This window comes from Gopherus evgoodei, chromosome 4 (assembly GCF_007399415.2).
Source record: "Gopherus evgoodei ecotype Sinaloan lineage chromosome 4, rGopEvg1_v1.p, whole genome shotgun sequence".
Taxonomy (NCBI): Eukaryota; Metazoa; Chordata; order Testudines; family Testudinidae; genus Gopherus; species Gopherus evgoodei.
The window spans coordinates 30078638-30096221 of record NC_044325.1 but is presented as its reverse complement, the minus strand read 5'-3'; the positions used below and the strand labels follow the sequence as shown (position 1 = coordinate 30096221).

Genomic DNA, 17584 nt, shown 5'->3' with positions numbered 1-17584 from the left:
ACAGATGTGTAATTTTAGCTTTAACTCTTCTTTTGTTGACAACCATTTTCTTTTCTGGAGAATCATTCTTTTCAAGGCTCCAGTATAGTATAACCTAAGGAACCAGTCCAGCAAAAGGAAGGTATTTTATATAGGCACACTGTATTCTAAAACTCTTTACAGTAATAGTATATATAAATAACATGAAATCAAGAAATATGCCTGGGTAAGGCAGAAGTTATGTTTTCAGCAGACAGGTATGTGTATATATATATCTTAGTATGGAGGTATTTATGGAAGATGTATGAACAGTTTTTATTTTTACAAATGGACAAAAGTATTTGTTGGCCTTACCTTCTCCAAATGTAGATTTATCCACCTAGTAAAGGTTCTCTTCTGCACATTTTCCCTCTCCACTACAAATAAAAAAGAAGATGATTTATTTTTCAGAAGAGGAAAAATTCACAGCAGTTTCTAATGCATTAAAAAAATAATCAAATCCCATACAATAAAGAAGTTGTGTGGCCAGTGGATCATACACAGTACTGTGGAGTCAAGAGACCTTGGTTTGATTCCTGGCTCTGACATGGGGTATGTCTACACTTTGAGTTGGGGGTGTAATTCCCAGCTCGAGGCATATCCGTGCTAGCTCTGATCCAACTAGCATGCTAAAAATAGAGTGTCACTGCAGTGGGATGAGGGGCTAGCCACTGTGAATACATAGCCATTTGAGACGGTAGGCACATACGTGGGAAAGCTACCCCTCCTGCCACTCAGCATGAATATCATGGACTCAGCATGTGACACTCGGCAAACCACTTACGGCTACATTCTGAAGCGTATGGGTGTAAAACCACAGAGACTCAGATTCTAGCAGCTGATTCATAAAGGTAAACCCTTCTGTGTGCACAGAGCTCTATTCCAGTTAATAGGGCTCTGCACAAGCACAGTTCCACTCACACAGATCAACTTGTCGCATAATCAGGACCCGGACACACTCAGGGTGGCATGATGCTCCACGGTGTTTGCATGCGCATTTTGAAAATAATAGTGCTAAACCTCTCTCTGTCTCCCCATCAATAAAAAGTGTAAGGATAATTATGTTAGTTCTATTGATGAAAAACACTACAGCCTATTATGATGATGTATTTTTCTATTATTGCCACGATGAGATGTTGCCTGCTGCTAGGAGTACAATGTCAGCCTAAAATGGGTGCAGTGAATATAGGCTGTCTAGACACTTTATATGAGTGGCAAATGGGAGTTGTGGAAAAGGTTCCAAGATGGAGAATATTAGTTTCTCTCCATTTTAAGCCTTCATGCATGGGATTAAGTGAAAGACTAGCCATTGCTACTTCAGTTATGAGCTAAACTGTTTTAAAAATAAGAATACATGTAGTTGCTATGAACTGTGAATTTTTGGTTTTGGTAATGAAAGAATTAAAATGAAGCCTTTACCCCTTTAAAGATGCTTTAGAGACAGGCTCAGGCTAAGATCTACTGTAGTATGAGTTTATTATCTGATATTAGGATACTAAATCCTGCATTCACTGAGAGATGTTCTTGATTACCTAACAAGTGTTTTCCATTTCTAAATACTAGAAGACTAAGTAGTCTGGATTTTATTAACTTTATATATTTAAAACCTAAATTAACAACATGAACTAAATCTATTTCCATTAAGATAAAAGCAAATTTTAGTGGCTAAAGTTAGCAGGAATAAAGATAAAGAGCCAGCTGGTGTGAATCAGCATAGCACCACGGGCTTCAACTGAGCTATACTAATTGACATCAGTTGTGGATTTGGCCAAAAACTAATAGTAGTACTAGTAATAGTACCTAGGAGTCCGAGCCATGGACCAGGACTCCATTGTTCTAAGCAATGTAGAAACAGAACAAAATGATGGTTCTTGCCCCCAGGAGCTTATAATTTAAGTATAAAACAAGGGATAGCTGATGGGAGAGTATAAAGAAACAATATCGGTCACCATGATAGGTATGAGTCATGATAGGCATGAGTTTCATTATAAAGAGTGTGATTTACACACCTTTTAGGGAAATGTTCCCATCTTGATTTAAACCATTAGATAAGACTCTCATCTTCCTACCCTCTGAGCTATTGTATTTTGCATCAAAATGCCAACTTCCCTCAAAGAATTTATTATTATTTCTATTGTGATAACACTGACAGGCTCCAGTTAGGACTAGTGCCCCATTATGCTAGGTGTTGTACAAGTACTTAGGAAGACACAGTCCTCGCCACAAAAAGAGTTTACAACCTAATGTAAAAGGACTCAGCAAATGATACATTTCCCTATTGAACAAAAGGGACAGCATAAAAAAAAAAGTCATACTTCTGCCTGGTTTCTATTTACCTACTATTATAAAAAGTAACACCCATATTTCTTTTAAATGAAAGAGATTAAAGAGAAAATATTTTCATTTCAGGCATACAGTTATTCTCAAGTGGTTCTCAGCTTTCACTTAAATGAAGGAAATTTGACAACTTGCTAACAAAAATACCATATTAAACTAGTCATGTTGTGTTTCAACTTACTGGAAAAGCATATCACAAATATATTTAAATTATTTTGTTTCTTTAGCAATAAGAAAATATTAGCTAACCTACCTCCTGGGTAATCAGGTCCTAGAGAAGTCTAAATTGTTTTTATTGGTTAGCCTAATGATGGGTTAAGCAGTAGCTTCCGTAAACCACATTTTAATATTGTGCTTTTTGATCATTTTAATTCAAGGGTCAGCAACCTCTAATGACACATACAATTTTTTTTTTATTATGATGTATAGGAATTGAGCTTTCAGTGTGAATTGTATCTGTCACTGTCAGCCATTTAAGCCTTTTAAATCAGCTCATTTCTGTAAAATCTGATTTTATGTAGGACTGAATAAAAGAAATTAATTATCCATTAAGTGCTTTTGAAATCACAAAAAATGCCAAACCAATTATTGCTATTGGCTTTTTTTCCCCAAAATATTTCAGAAAGTATGTGCACAGATTTTAAAAAGCTCCTTACACATGAAACTGAAAGGTCACATTTATGGCATTAGAATATCAATAAAAAGTATCATCTATTACCTGCAGGTCTCAATATAAAGTATGGACAATGGCACATGCTTCCAGCACCTGCCCCCCTTTTGACAGCCAGTCAAGCACCAGAAATGGCATTATATCTGGTCAGGAAACTGAGTGTACCCAGGCTATGTGCTGGCTGTCCTACATAGCGAGGGGGGTATATCTTTTTTGGTTTAGAAAAAGACTGAAGATATCAAGAGAGTAGATTAGTGTTTTTCAATTCTAGTTAGGAAGAAAATACTGTCAGAACAGTATTCTGGAATTTCTGCCCCAGGTGAAACCAGGTAGTCCAGAAGCATACAAAAGTCAGAGATGGAAGAAGGGAAGTTAACATTTTCTAACTCAGAAGAGGTCTAATTTAGCTCAGTTTCTATTTTATCCCAATCAGTTTGTGCATCACTATTTCTAGGGTAAATAAAAGATATTCTGCAGGCTGCATGTTACAAATGGGTACCTGCAAAAGTCAGCATACAGTATGGCATACACCTAATTTAGCTATATAAATCCTGTGATGCACACAAGTCTGGGTTGCATATATATATGCAGATGTGTGCACACAAATCCAGCTTGTACATCAGATGATTTACATACTTAGGCATGCTCATGCTTTTGCCCACAACCATATGAAAATTACGCACCTAATTTCTACAGAGAAGAATCACTGGGCACAAAACTGCTACGAGGAAGAACAGTGACCCTGACAGAGACACACTAATCACCTATGTGATATTCCAGTGCTACAGCGTAGCAGTAATTGGACTGGGATAAGAATATAACAGCTTATGCAGTCCATATGCTGATCTGGAGAATTAATGGGAGAAAGTTCCACAAAGGTATTTACTGACATGCGCCTCAAGTATTTTTCTCCTAGTTTTGTGGACCTCCCAGTTTTGATGCAGCCTCCCCTCTCTACAAGCCTTCATTTGTGAGGGTTGTAGAGACTCTATAAATTTTATGCAGTTTCCATAAATCAAAAGGAACCTTTCTTCTGTGCACCTACCATTGCATAAGGGTGCAGAAAATCAGTAAAGTCTAAGATTTCTACCCTGATGTACACAGTTTACTGAAATTGTGCTGGGTTTACTGGGCAACTAGAGAGCAATAACAGCATTAGAAAAGAATAATTACACACACCATATGGCCAGCCTGCACACAGATCGAGTGCAAATGCTGTAAAGGAAGAATGCCTGCTGTGAGTGCTGAATTTAGGGACATAATGTTGGATGGTAGTAAAGCTACAGCATTCTGGTTTTGGTTTAACATTTGAGTTTCAGGGGTCAAGCTCAGCTTTGACCTTATCATAAAAGACAAACAAAAATTCAAGATGTGAAACTTTGACCCTCACAAGGCAGTGACTGCTGTTTTCAGAGAGCCAAATTTTGAGTCTTTTCTCAGGCAAGAGTTCTGTTCAACTTAATGGGAGATGTGCCCAAGTGAGTTGAGTACTCAGAGACAAATGCTGTACTCTAATACCACACCCCAGTACACAGACTTGGTGCAAATATTATGTGTAATAACTGAAAGGGAAAGAAAGTCCCTAGAGGCTACAGAGAAACGGTGGCGTTATTGCAACTTTGGGAATCCCTCCCTGGCCAAGAGCTACATCCTAGAGGATGGCAGGAACTGGATCAGAGATATTAAGTGTATGTTAATTATTAGAAAAAGGTTGCATCTCCTGCTATTCAGAGCCAGAAAACACAGGCTACTATGGTCATATCTGTCAAACAGATTGCCATTTTCCTTTTGCTAACTAAACTGCATTCTGGGGGTTAAATCTTGAGTCCTACTGGATCAATCAATGCAATTTTTCTGGTTCCCCTTGTCTGTTAATGGCACCGTCCCTATCCCCATCGTCTCCATCAAGGATTCCAGCTTTGAATCTATTCCTTTACTAATCTTTGAGGCCACTACTTTCTCCTCTTCAGGACCTACCTCTGCTGTGATGCCTACAAGAAATTCACACACTAATGGTGGCGACATTGAGTGGCAATTGGAGATAGCGGGTTTTTATTTGTTTTAAAGTCTTCCTTCTGTTGTGGTAAAGCCAGCTGTAAACAGCCCTTTGATATATAGTATCAATGGGTTGGGCACATTGATGAGTTGTGAAAGACGGAGGAATACCAGACCCTCTGATCTGAGAGCTAAAAGCTTTTAGATGTAATTAGAAATCATATTCTTCTATAAGACTAATTACATGTCCAATTGTACATTAGGAAGCACATAGGGCCAAGTGAGAAAGTCACTAAGAACAAGACTGAAGGCACCAAGCAGCCATCGGGTCACAACAACTTTTAATTACCAATCTGAGCTGTAGCTGAATCAGCAAACTAGAGGTGAAAGGATCCCATTATCCTGAACCCACCTACTCCCTCAAGCTCTGCTCAGGTATACTTTCATTTTGTGGATTTTATACTGTTTCACTTGGGAAATAAAATTAAAAAATGGAAATGGCAGTACTAATGAAAAAGACTTTGTGTTTGTTTGTATAAACAGAGGATACCCTACCCAATAAGGTCTGGTTAAGGGGGCTGTGGGAGCTTCACCTCAACTTCCACCCTTTAATGGATTTAAGGTAGAGTTGTAACATGGTTTTAATATGCTCTAGCTGCATGTATTTAATTTCCTTTGGGTTTTTTTCCCTTTTCTTTTCTCTTTTTGGAATGGTAGCATGATGACCATGGATTGACATCATTTCATAACCTGGCCTTGATTATTTCCACCTTAATGGCATATTTTAATATAATATGCACTTTCAATTCAGGTGAAGTAGTCAGGAATGGGTTGATGGTTATACAAGCATTAAACACAAAGCAACAACACAGAATCTCACTCACCCTCAGTAGCTATTTCTGTTTCTTTGAAACTCTTTTCTTTCCTGTGTTTTATAATGTCTGTGAGTGAACTTCTGACTAAGAACTGGCTTCAGTAAACTTTCCCTGTGCAGAGCAGTCAGCACACCTGACTCCTAACTTGTTACACTCCATGCAGTTCTACTCGAGGGCTTCTCTCCATGTTTTGTCATCTGGGCAAATGAGGACTAAGAGCAACATGAAAAGTGGACTGAAAACAGTATATTGTATGTATGGGGGGAATTTATCTTGATCTGGGAGCAGCAGCATAGGTAAGGCAGCACTTAAAATCTCAAAGACATGGCGTGATTTAAAAAAAAATTGTGCCAAGTCTGCAACCTCTTCCCGCACATGCACACACATCCACACACTAAGTGTTGACTAGGATTATTGGTTTTTTAGGTAGTGGTGTCTTATATGACGCTTTACAGAACCAAAACACATATGCAAGAACTAGATCGGTGTGGGAAGGATCCGTGAAAAAAGTATCTTTTTCGGGAAGGATTTAAAGGAAAAGAGAAGGAGGGGACATGGAGAGTGGGGGTATGTCTACACTACGGGATTATTCTGATTTTACATAAACCGGTTTTGTAAAACAGACTGTATAAAGTCGAGTGCACGGGGCCACACTAAGCACATTAATTCGGTGGTGCGCATCCATGGTCCGAGGCTAGTGTCGATTTCCGGAGCATTGCACTGTGGGTAGCTATCCCGTAGCTATCCCATAGTTCCCACAGTCTCCCCCACCCACTGGAATTCTGGGTTGAGACCCCAATGCATGATGGTGCAAAAACAGTGTCGTGGGTGATTCTAGGTAAATGTCGTCACTCATTCCTTCCTCCATGAAAGCAAAGGCAGACAATCATTTCGCGCCCTTCTTCCCTGGATTGCCCTGGGAGCCGCCATAGCACGGCAACCATGGAGCCCGTTCAGCCTTTTTTTACTGTCACCGTATGTCTACTGGATGTTGCTAACGGATGGGGTACTGCAGCGCTGCACAGCAGCATTCATTTGCCCTTGCAAGATAGCAGAGACAGTTATCAGTTGTTCTGTACTGTCTGCCATGCCATTGTAAATTGGCGATAAGATGACGGTTATCAGTCGTTCTGAACCATCTGCTGCTGTCATGGGTGCCCCTGGCTGAGGTTGGCCAGGGGCGCAAAGACAAAAATGGGAATGACTCCCTGAGTCAATCCCTCCTTTATGGTATCTAAAAATAGAGTCAGTCCTGCCTAGAATATGGTGCAAATGTACTAGAGAACCAGTGTACCAGAGAGCCAGAGAGCACAGCCACTCCGTGTCAGATCCCGCAGAAATGATGAGCTACATGCCATTCTAAGGGGTGCCCCTGCAACAATCCCACCCGTTGCTTCCCTCTTCCCCCAACCCTCCTAGGCTACCATTGCAGTGTCCCCCCATTTGTGTGATGCAGTAATAAAGAATGCAGGAATAAGAAACAATGACTTGTTAGTGAGATAAAATGAGGGGGAGGCAGCCTGCAGCTGCTATGATAGTCCAGGCAGGACATTAAACGGTGCGGGGGAGAGGAGCCCAGCACCCCACTGCTATGATAGTTCAGGCAGTACAGAATCTTTTCTTTACACATGAAAGGGAGGGGGCTGATGGAGCTCAGCCCCCAGTTGCTATGATGAAGACGCTTACCAGCCATTCTGTACCATTGACTGGGAATGACCGTGAGTCATTCCTATTTTTACCCAGGCGCCCCCGGCCAACCTCATCTGAGGCCAGCCAGGAGCACTCACGGGCTGATGACGAGAACGGCTACTAGTCCTACTGCACTGTACAGTCTGCCACCGGGGAGGGGAGGGGAGATGATACTGCTGTTCACTGCCGCAGCATCGTGTCTACCAGCAGAATGCAGTAGACATAGGGTGACACTGAAAAAAGTGAAGAAATGATTTTTTTCCCTTTTCTTTCACGGGGTGGGGAGGGGGGTAAATTAACAAGCTATACCCTGAACCACCCCGGACAATGTGTTTGACCGTACAGCCATTGGGAGCTCAGCCAAGAATGCAAATACTTTTCGGAGATTGCTGGGGACTGTGGAATAGCTGGAGTCCTCAGTACCCCCTCCCTCCCTCCATGAGCGTCCATTTGATTCTTTGGCTTTCCGTTACGCTTGTCACACAGCACTGTGCTGTGGACTCTGTATCATAGCCTGGAGATTTTTTTCAAATGCTTTGGCATTTTGTCTTTTGTAACGGAGCTCTGATAGAACAGATTTGTCTCCCCATACACCGGTCAGATCCAGTATCTCCCGCACGGTCCATGCTGGAGCTCTTTTTGGATTTGGGACTGCATCGCCACCCGTGCTGATCAGAGCTCCACGCTGGGCAAACAGGAAATGAAATTCAAAAGCTTGTGGGGCTCTTCCTGTCTACCTGGCCAGTGCATCCAAGTTCAGATTGCTGTCCAGAGCGGTCACAGTGCTGCACTGTGGGATACCGCCCGGAGGACAATACCCTTTATTTGCAGCCACACTAACCCTAATCCAATGTGGTAATACCGATTTCAGCGCTACTCCTCTCATCGGGGAGGAGTACAGAAACCGGTTTAAAGAGCCCTTTATATTGATATAAAGGGCCTCGTTGTGTGGATGGGTGCAGCGTTAAATCGGATTAATACTGCTAAAATCGGTTTAAACGCGTAGTGTAGAGCAGGCCTGGAAGACAGATAAAAGCTGTAGAAAGCAGCATGAAAGAAGTTACAAAGGCAAGCGTGGGAGGAGTTGATGAAGGGAGTGATGAAGAAAGATTGGATGACAGGAGGGTAAAGTAGTGACTAGGCCTCGGATATTGCATTTATTTTCCCTTGTGATCCAATCACATTTGAACATAGTATTCTTGAGCTACAGATTATTGTACTAACACATTGGCACTCTCCACCCCTGGATTGCAGCTCTGTTATACATCGTCTTTAAAATTGTTGTAAACAACTAACTCACGTGACAATATATAGGTAAAATTCTCCCCTCCAATCTCCTTAGTGGAGTCCAACCCTAATATTCTGTCCTCCTTCAATGTGTAGCTCTCCCACTGACATGAACAGCAGCTGCATGTACTGTAGGTAAGTATGCAGATTTGAGCAGTGGAGCCAAAACCCCAGGTGAGAGTTTTATTCAAACTGCCCACAAAATTCATTTTTACAGGCTTCAGAATTCCTGAGAATTGTATTTTGTGTGTGTGTGCTTGAGAACTCACAACTGCTTAAAGCATTAATATCAATTTTCTTTTTGAAATACATCTCGGCTAGAAACTTTTTCAGCTTGATGAGATTTAGAGCACATGAAATATTAAATCCTTAAAACTATGGGTTTATAAAGGAAATATGAACTTCAGCATATACACGCAGAAACCAATCTCAAGTTACTTACTCTGAAATAGTGCCACTGAACTTCCAGATGAAGTCGTTAAATTAATTGTTTGTTGAAAATGACCCACTTACTGGGCTACTTATTAAACTTCTATGGCAGGTGTTGAACATTTGAGGTTCTTTTGTTTCAAGGAAAGCTGCAGAGTTAAAAACCTTATTGCAGAAATTCTTAACGCTCAGGCTGGTATTACTGCTGTACAGAGTACAGACACCCAGAGGTCTCTCACAGAACTGGATTTTCATTACATGAAAGTACATTTTTTAGACAGAGTGCAGTTTTTGGTTAGGGCCGAATCTGCAAATAAGTAATCAGATATTCCTTTCAGATGTTGAAGGATGAATCTGAGATTCCCAGACAATTTTACTCAACATTTTTTTAGTCCTCAGTATGTCTGAGGCTCATGATCTTCTCAGCAGCTCCCATGAAATAGCGCTGCACACTCCTTTGGAGGACAAAGCTAAACTCTTCTACTCCAGGATCCCCCTGAACCTTTTCTCATAGACTCATAGACTTTAAGGTCAGAAGGGACCATTATGATCATCTAGTCTGACCTCCTGCACAATGCAGGCCACAGAATCTCACCCATCCACTCCTGTAACAAACCCCTAACCCATGTCTGAGTTATGGAAGTCCTCAAATTGTGGTTTGAAGACTTCAAGCTGCAGAGAATCTCCAGCAAGTGACCTGTGCCCTATGCTGCAGAGAAAGGCAAAAAACCTCCAGGGCCTCTGTCAATCTGCCCTGGAGGAAAATTCCTTTCCGACCCCAAATATGGCGATCAGTTAGACCCTAAGCATGTGGGCAAGACTCACCAGCCAGCACCCAGGAAAGAATTCTCTATAGTAACTCAGATCCCACCCCATCTAACATCCCATCCCAGACCACTGGGCATACTTACCTGCTGATAATCAAAGATCCATTGCCAAATTAATTGCCAAAATTAGGCTATCCCATCATACCATCCCCTCCATAAAAACTTTTCTACCTATTCAAAGGTATGGGGCTTGATTCTCCTCTCACTCCAGGGTAGATCAGGAGTAATTCAAGTGAAGGCAATGGAATTATGTCAGTCTCTATGAATGTACAATCAGGCCCATGATATACATTCACCAGGGAGAAACTTCTTACCCCCCCGCTCCAATAATTAAAACAATGGCATTGGACTCACCTCAGACTAAACACTTCTATGCTACTATCCCATGAGGCAATAGCTTCATTTCACTTTCCCTCCTGTTCACAGCTCTGTGCCTCCTTGCATGGACATACATCCCAACACCTGTATACCAAATCACCACCTGCTCTTCATTCAAAGCTCACCTAACAAGGACAGCATTATATCGGGGTAGAGGTGTATAATAATACTATCCCATGGGGGGGGGGATGACCTATCTTTTAGCTGACCAAGGTTATAGACACACTAAAACCTGAAATGCAATAAGATACTCTCCTGAACACTGTGCATCCGCTCTCTGAGAAGGAACACAGTGACAGCCATGTTAAAAATCGAACAATTGGAGACAAAGCAGCAAAATCAGAGAGGCTATCTGAACACAAGGATAACAAAGAGACAAAAAGCTGAATACTGAAGCCACTTGGGTTAAATAAAGCATTTTAAAAAAAACTCTGCTCTCTCAATCAAGCATGACACTGATGGGCTTTTAAATCCCAGTCCTTAATAAAAGCAAGCCACAAATCAAAGAAGGAAAAAAACTGCTGATGAAAAAAATCAGGGACATTTCTCTTGACATTAAAAGACAGTTGAGAATTACTCCACGCGCTTACGTTTGCTACAACTCTTACCTTAGCAAAGCTGATGAAATCATCATTGTGACTACATGCATTTTTATATATAAATACACACTGTAAATGATACAGTTCAATAATATGAGCGACAGCGTTTGTGTGCCCAGCATGTATCTGATATGATTACATAAATAAAACTACATGACAGCTTTCTGAGGTGAATTTCAGATGTTAGTATGAAGCCCAGATTTAAAAGCAGAATTTGTTTGGCTTCTTTTGCCTAGAGCAGTAGCTTCAAGATACAATGCCAGGTCCATGGGACGATTGTCCAAGAGGCATAAAATATAGCTCGGTCTTTGCCTTTTGTGTACAGGAATCCTCTGCTCAAGAAACTGCAGTTCTGTTTTCTGACCATACAGTAAGTCAGGTAAAGAAAAGCATCCACAGGACGGGAGTGACAGGGAGTTACTTTTCTGAGCCTGTCAAAAAAGCTAGGGTGTCCCAGCCAAAATTATTTTTCACTATGAAAGACAGCAGAAACAAAAAGCATCACCCAGCTGATGTATAAGGCAGATAAAATGTTTATGGTACAACTTAGAACAACATCTCAACACCAGGGGAAATTTACAGAAATGAAAAGCGCAAGCAAAGCCAAGCCAAGTTATGTACGTACAGGGCCGGCTCCAGGCACCAGCCGAGCAAGCTCGTGCTTGGGGCGGCAGATTCTATGGGGCAGCATTCCATCGAATCTTTTTTTTTTTTTTCTCACTTCAGCCGCCTTGCAGATTTTTTTCTTTTTTCTTTTTGGTTTGCCGCTCCAGCCGCCCTATAGGAGGCGGTGGCGCGGAGGAGGGGAGCGCCCTGCTGGGAGCAGGCTGCGCCCTCTGTCTGCCCCAGCCGGTGCCAGGTCTGTAGCAAGCCCAGCAGGGCAGCCCGCATCCTTCCCTCTCCACTGACTGGAGCTACGCGAAGCCCTCCAGGCAGGTGGCACAGCGGAAGCTCTGGCAGCCCCCCTTCTCTCTCTCCCCGCGTTCCCTCCTCCCCCACTGCCCAGGGCACGTCTGCAGCGCCGGGAGTCTCCCTGCACCCACGCTCCGGCCACCCTGCACGGTTCTTCTTGCTCTGCTGCTCCGGCTGCCTCACAGGTTTGTTTGTTGTTGTTTTTGGCTTGGAGCGGCAAAAAAGCCAGAGTCAGCCCTGTGTATGTACACTACTGGAGGTCCAGTATTAAAAGCTGGCTGTCTAAATTCATTAAATGCCTAGGGCCCCGACCTGGAGCTGCCACTGCTAATGTGCTCGGTCGACAAACTTAAGGAAGAGGCTTCAAAGCTACGACTGCACTGCACAATGGCTGAGCTACACAATTACCATGGTTTCCATGTTTTCTCCTGTCTCTTGAATTGACTTTAATGGCCTTTCCCAAAACTACTACACAATTCCAAGGGAGGAGAAAAAGCATGAAGACAAATTAACATTAAAAGCATGTAAAAGTACATGCAATTCTAAAATAAAAGCTTGAGAGATTTACTGAGATTAGAACAAAATCCTGCAGCTTTAGAGAATAAGCAAATGTTTTGTGCATCACGGGATAAACATGTAATATGAGATAACGAGCTGCAGGTCATGACAGAAAGAGAAAAATCAAGGGCTCTAAGATTTGAGCTATAGTCTGATCTGCAATGGGAAAAAGGGCAAGCCAATAGCATCAATAACAATTGCAAGTACTATTTTAAAACTTATGAAACTCTATTATACACTGGAGTGATATAGCTGAATCACCACCACAAGCTGAACTATAGCAATGTCCCATCATCAGATGTATTAATGTATAGGCAAAAATCTAATGGAACCCAGTGGTTACGCTTTAAAAATCTGCCAGTTTCCTTATATGACATGATCTGATTTTTTGCAGTATTCCCCTGCACAAATTCAGGGAATACTGTAAAGACTAAGGTAAGTGGACACTGCAGAAAAAGTTGCATACATTAGAAAAAGAAAGCATTACTTAGTGGACAGAGCATGGAACTGGGAGTCAGTAATCCTGACTATTATTCTCATCTGAGCAACTGATTTGTCAGAGGCAACACAGCGAGTCATTTACCTTCTCTGGACCTCAGCTTATTTTTCTGCAAAATGGGGGTAATACTGTTCCCATAACTCTCAGGAGTTAGGTGAGATAATGTTTTAACTGAAAGGGAGATACCCAGATGAAAAGCACTATGCAAGTACAAACTATTATTATTTTTATCCATATAGAGGCAAACCCTTCTGACAGATTACTGATTTGCTTATACAGACCAGGAGAACCCTAGGTTCACTATGGTGCATGCCAACATGAGTAGAGAGATCATTCATGCAGCAGGGGAATCCTTCCATAGATATTGGGAGCACTTCCTCTGCAGAGCTCCTAGAAGTGACCAACTCATCAAAACAGATAAGAGCTCAATTCTTCCCTCACATGGGTCAAGTGGGCAAAACTGGGTCATAAGTTTGAGTCTCAAATCTGGATCCTTATGTGATACCATGCTGTACTACTGCTAGAATAGACCACTTGCTGTTTTTATATATTTATAAACATAGAATTAAATAATAAAAAATATTTCTAATGTGAGGTTCTAGATGCCCTCACCAATGCTGGTCAGAAACCGTTTGTCCAAACTTTATATATGGAAAATGCCATATTTGTTTAAATCAAAACACTCTGAAAAATGTGTCAATTTCAATGACCATTCCCACAGGAAAAGGTATTTCTGAAAAAAAAAAATCAGAGTAAAAAAATATTTATTCCATGTGCAGACTTAGGAACAAAGTACTGCATAAGCAAAGAAGAACGGGGGTAACTGTTGGGAACAAATAATAATTATTTAGGGCAGGGGTAGGCAACCTATCGCACGTATGCTGAAGGTGGCATGCGAGCTGATTTTCAGCGGCACTCAGTGGCATGCGAGCTGATTTTCAGTGGCACTAGGGGCGTCAAATTTGTTAATCCACCACTGAATCACCTAGCAGTGTTTTTGGAGTATAATGCCAAAGCTTCTTACCAGTAGCTTCCCAACCCAATGTGCCTCATGGATTTTACAAAGAAGGGCCCATGCTCAGTGTCAAATCATGAGAGAATCCTGTGTGAAAAGTCAGTTTATCAACAATTTAACAGGGGGACTTTGAGTATTATGATAATAATAATAATCAGAGAGCATTAGGATACAAGGGGCCATGCTACCAGTTAAACTGTAGACCCAACAGATCGCAAAGAAGTTGCATGGGTAAAAATGTGAACAGAATGCAGTTCATAAAAATATCATAGAGTTACATTTTAGTGCAGTGCTAAAGACAAAAAAGAGATCTAATTAAGTCTATGTCTTTGAAAATGCAAGTTATAGTCGACCTACAGAAGAAGTAGCTGATCTTTGCCAAAAGCCAAAGCAAAAGCACCCTCATTCAGATTTTGGACAAGAACAGTTACGGCTTCATAGACTCAGCAGCAAGCTGTACCTAAAAACCTGAGGCACAGTCCCTGGAAATTCAGAAGCATCTTATTTAAGTTAAAACAGAGGTTTTTTAATGAATTAAATATGAAAATGAATAATGCAGATAGTACTGGTATTGTGTTGATGTTACACTGCATTTGGATCATGATGTCATAGACTCTAAGGTCAGAAGGGATCACTGTGATCATCTAGTCTGACCTTCTGTATAACCAGTATCCATAGACCTTACCCAAAACAATTCCTAGAGCAGATCTTTTAGAAAAAAATCCATCTTGATTTAAAAATTGTCAGTGAGGGAGAATCCACCATGATAACTTGCTCTAATGGTTAATTACTCTCACTGTTAAAAATGTATGTCTTATTTGCAGTCTGAATTTGTCTAGTTTCAACTTTCAGCCACTGGATCGTGTTACACCTTTCTCTGCCCGACTAACAAGCCCATTATTAAATACTTTGTTGCCCCATATAGTTACTTTCTGACTGTAATCAAGTCACCCATTAACCTTCTCTTTGTTAAGCTCAAAATATTGAGCTCTTTGAGTCTACCATTCTAAGGCCTGTTTTCTAATCCTTTAATCATTCTCGTGGCTCCTCTCTGAACCCTCTCCAATTTATCAGCATCCTTCTTGAATTGTGCACACCAACTGGACACAGTATGCCAGCAGCAGTGGCACCAATGCCAAATACAGTTGTAAAAAACACTTCTCTATTCCTATTCAAGATTCCCCTGTTTATGCATCCCAGAATGACATTAGCTCTTTTCCACAGAGTCACACTGGAAGCTCATTTCACCTGATTATCCACCACAACTCCCAAATCTTTTTCAGAGTCCTCGATCCTGTAACTATGGCCTACATTCTTTGTTCCCAGATGTATATATGTACATTTAGCCATATTAAAATGTATATTGTTTGCTTATGTCTACTTTACAAAGCGATCTAGATCCCTCAGTCAGTGATCTGTCCTCTTAATTATTTACAAATCCCAGAAATTTGTCATCTGCAAACTTTATCAGTGATGATTTTATGTTTTCTTCCAGATCATTGATAAAAATATTAAATAGCAGATAGCCAAGAACTGATCCTTGCGGGACCCCACTTGACAATTCCCCATTTACAGTTACATTTGGAGACATATTATTTAACCAGTTTTGTGTGTGTCATGTTGATTCTACATCACTGAAGTTTTTTTTATCAGAATGTCATGCTGTATAAATCAAATACCTTACAGAAATCTAAGTATGTTATGTCAACACTATCATCTTTATCAACTAAACTTGTGATCTTATAAAAAAAATCAAAGTTAATTTGACAAGATCTATTTTCAATAAACCATATTGATTTGCATTAGTTACATTACCCCCTTTTGTTCTTTATTAATTGAGTCCTGTGTCATCTGCTCCATTATCTTGCCTAGGATTAATGTCAGGCTGACAGGCCTATAATTATCTGTCATCCCATTTCCCTTTTTGAAAATTGGAAAAACATTAGCTTTCTTCCAGTCCTCAGGAAATGCCCCAGTGCTCCAAGATTTACTGAAAAATCAACATTAATGGGCTAGTGACCTCCTTAGCCAGCTCTTTTAAAACTTTTGGATGCAAGTTATGTGGACCTGCTGATTTAAAAAATGTCTAGCATTAGCAGCTTCTGTTTAATATCCTCCTGAGATACTAATGGAATGGAAAGAGTGCTATCATCATCAGATGAGACTTCATCTCTGTTTTCCCCCCAAATATTGGACAGAAATATTTACTGACTACTGCTGCTTTTTCTGCATTATTATTGATAAGTCTACCATTTCCATATAGTAATAGATTATTTTTGTTCCTAATATACTCAAAAAACTCCTTCTTCTTGTCCTTAATACTACTGGCCATGGGTTTTGCCTTGTGTCCCTTGGTTTCCCTTATCAGTTTTCTACAATTCCTAACTTCTGATTTATATTCATTAGACTCAACTTCACCTTTCTTCCATTTGTTTATTTTTGACACCTGCCTTCACTTCCTCTAAATCAAGCTGTGCTGGTTTAATAAAATATATATATCAATCAGTCTTCCTCCTCAGCTGTGGGATTGTGGCTTTTTGGACAACTAGTAAAGCATTCTTAAGTGATTCCCAATTATCATTCATATTTTTCTGATTAAATTCTTCCTCCAAGCTGATTTGGGTCATAATTATTTTCATCTTTGTGAAACTGGCCCTTTTAAAGCACCAAGATTTTATTTTATTGTTTGTCTGGACTTTATTCTGCTTGCACATTATAAATGTGATCAAATTATGATCACTTGTTCTTGAGCTACCATTAACTTTTATTTCTGTGATCAGTTCCTCTATCTGTTAGGACAAGGTCTTATACAGAATTCCCTCATATTGGCTGCAACTCTTTTTGTGTTAAGAAATTGTCATCTATAATGTTTAGAAATTCCAAGGATGTTTTAGTGTTGGCAGCATGAGGTCTCCAGCATGTGTCACTCAAATTGACCTCACCCATTCTCGTAGCTGAAGTTGCATATTTTAGATCAATCCTCCCTACTCTCACCCCCCACAGTGGAGACCAGGCCAATGTTCATGTCCCATGAGTGCAGAGAAAATCTTGAAACTGTGATGCAAATGCACCATAAAATATTCAAAAACCAGAAAGCCACTTTAAAAATGAAGTATGGGTTTTTTTTAAAAAAATCACATGATGTTTAATCCAATCTCATGATTTTGGGGTCCCATCTCATGATTTTTAAATGCTTCGTGTTGAAAATAGTGCAGCTGGGAGGGGCTTTTGACAGGGATTGTGAGACAGCCCATTTTCTAGATGTTTTTGTTAAACTGCTCACCAGCAAAGTATTAACAAGTAAATAATTTTCCATCTTTCTCAGTGACCCAAATAGATGAATATGGGTGTAGGGGTGGTGTTTACACCTCTTTTACAGCCAGTGTTTCAGACCATATCTGCAGCAGACAAGCACAGCATCGGAAGCTCATGGTCTACAGCTGACTCAATACAGCATCAGTTTACCCTGGGCTGATGTTTTCAAGGTTATCTTCAC

At 40.6% G+C, this 17584-nt stretch overlaps 1 protein-coding gene across 2 annotated transcripts in view; it reads right to left on the bottom strand.

The window, feature by feature from the left end:
• Window positions 1–17584, bottom strand: part of CLMN (calmin) — a 103170-nt gene that overhangs the window by 33789 nt on the left and 51797 nt on the right. For both annotated transcript variants that reach the window (XM_030558826.1, XM_030558824.1), the window contains exon 2: window positions 334–395. In XM_030558826.1, coding sequence (XP_030414686.1) covers window positions 334–395 — 62 coding nt within the window. The remainder of the gene's footprint in view (window positions 1–333; window positions 396–17584) is intronic.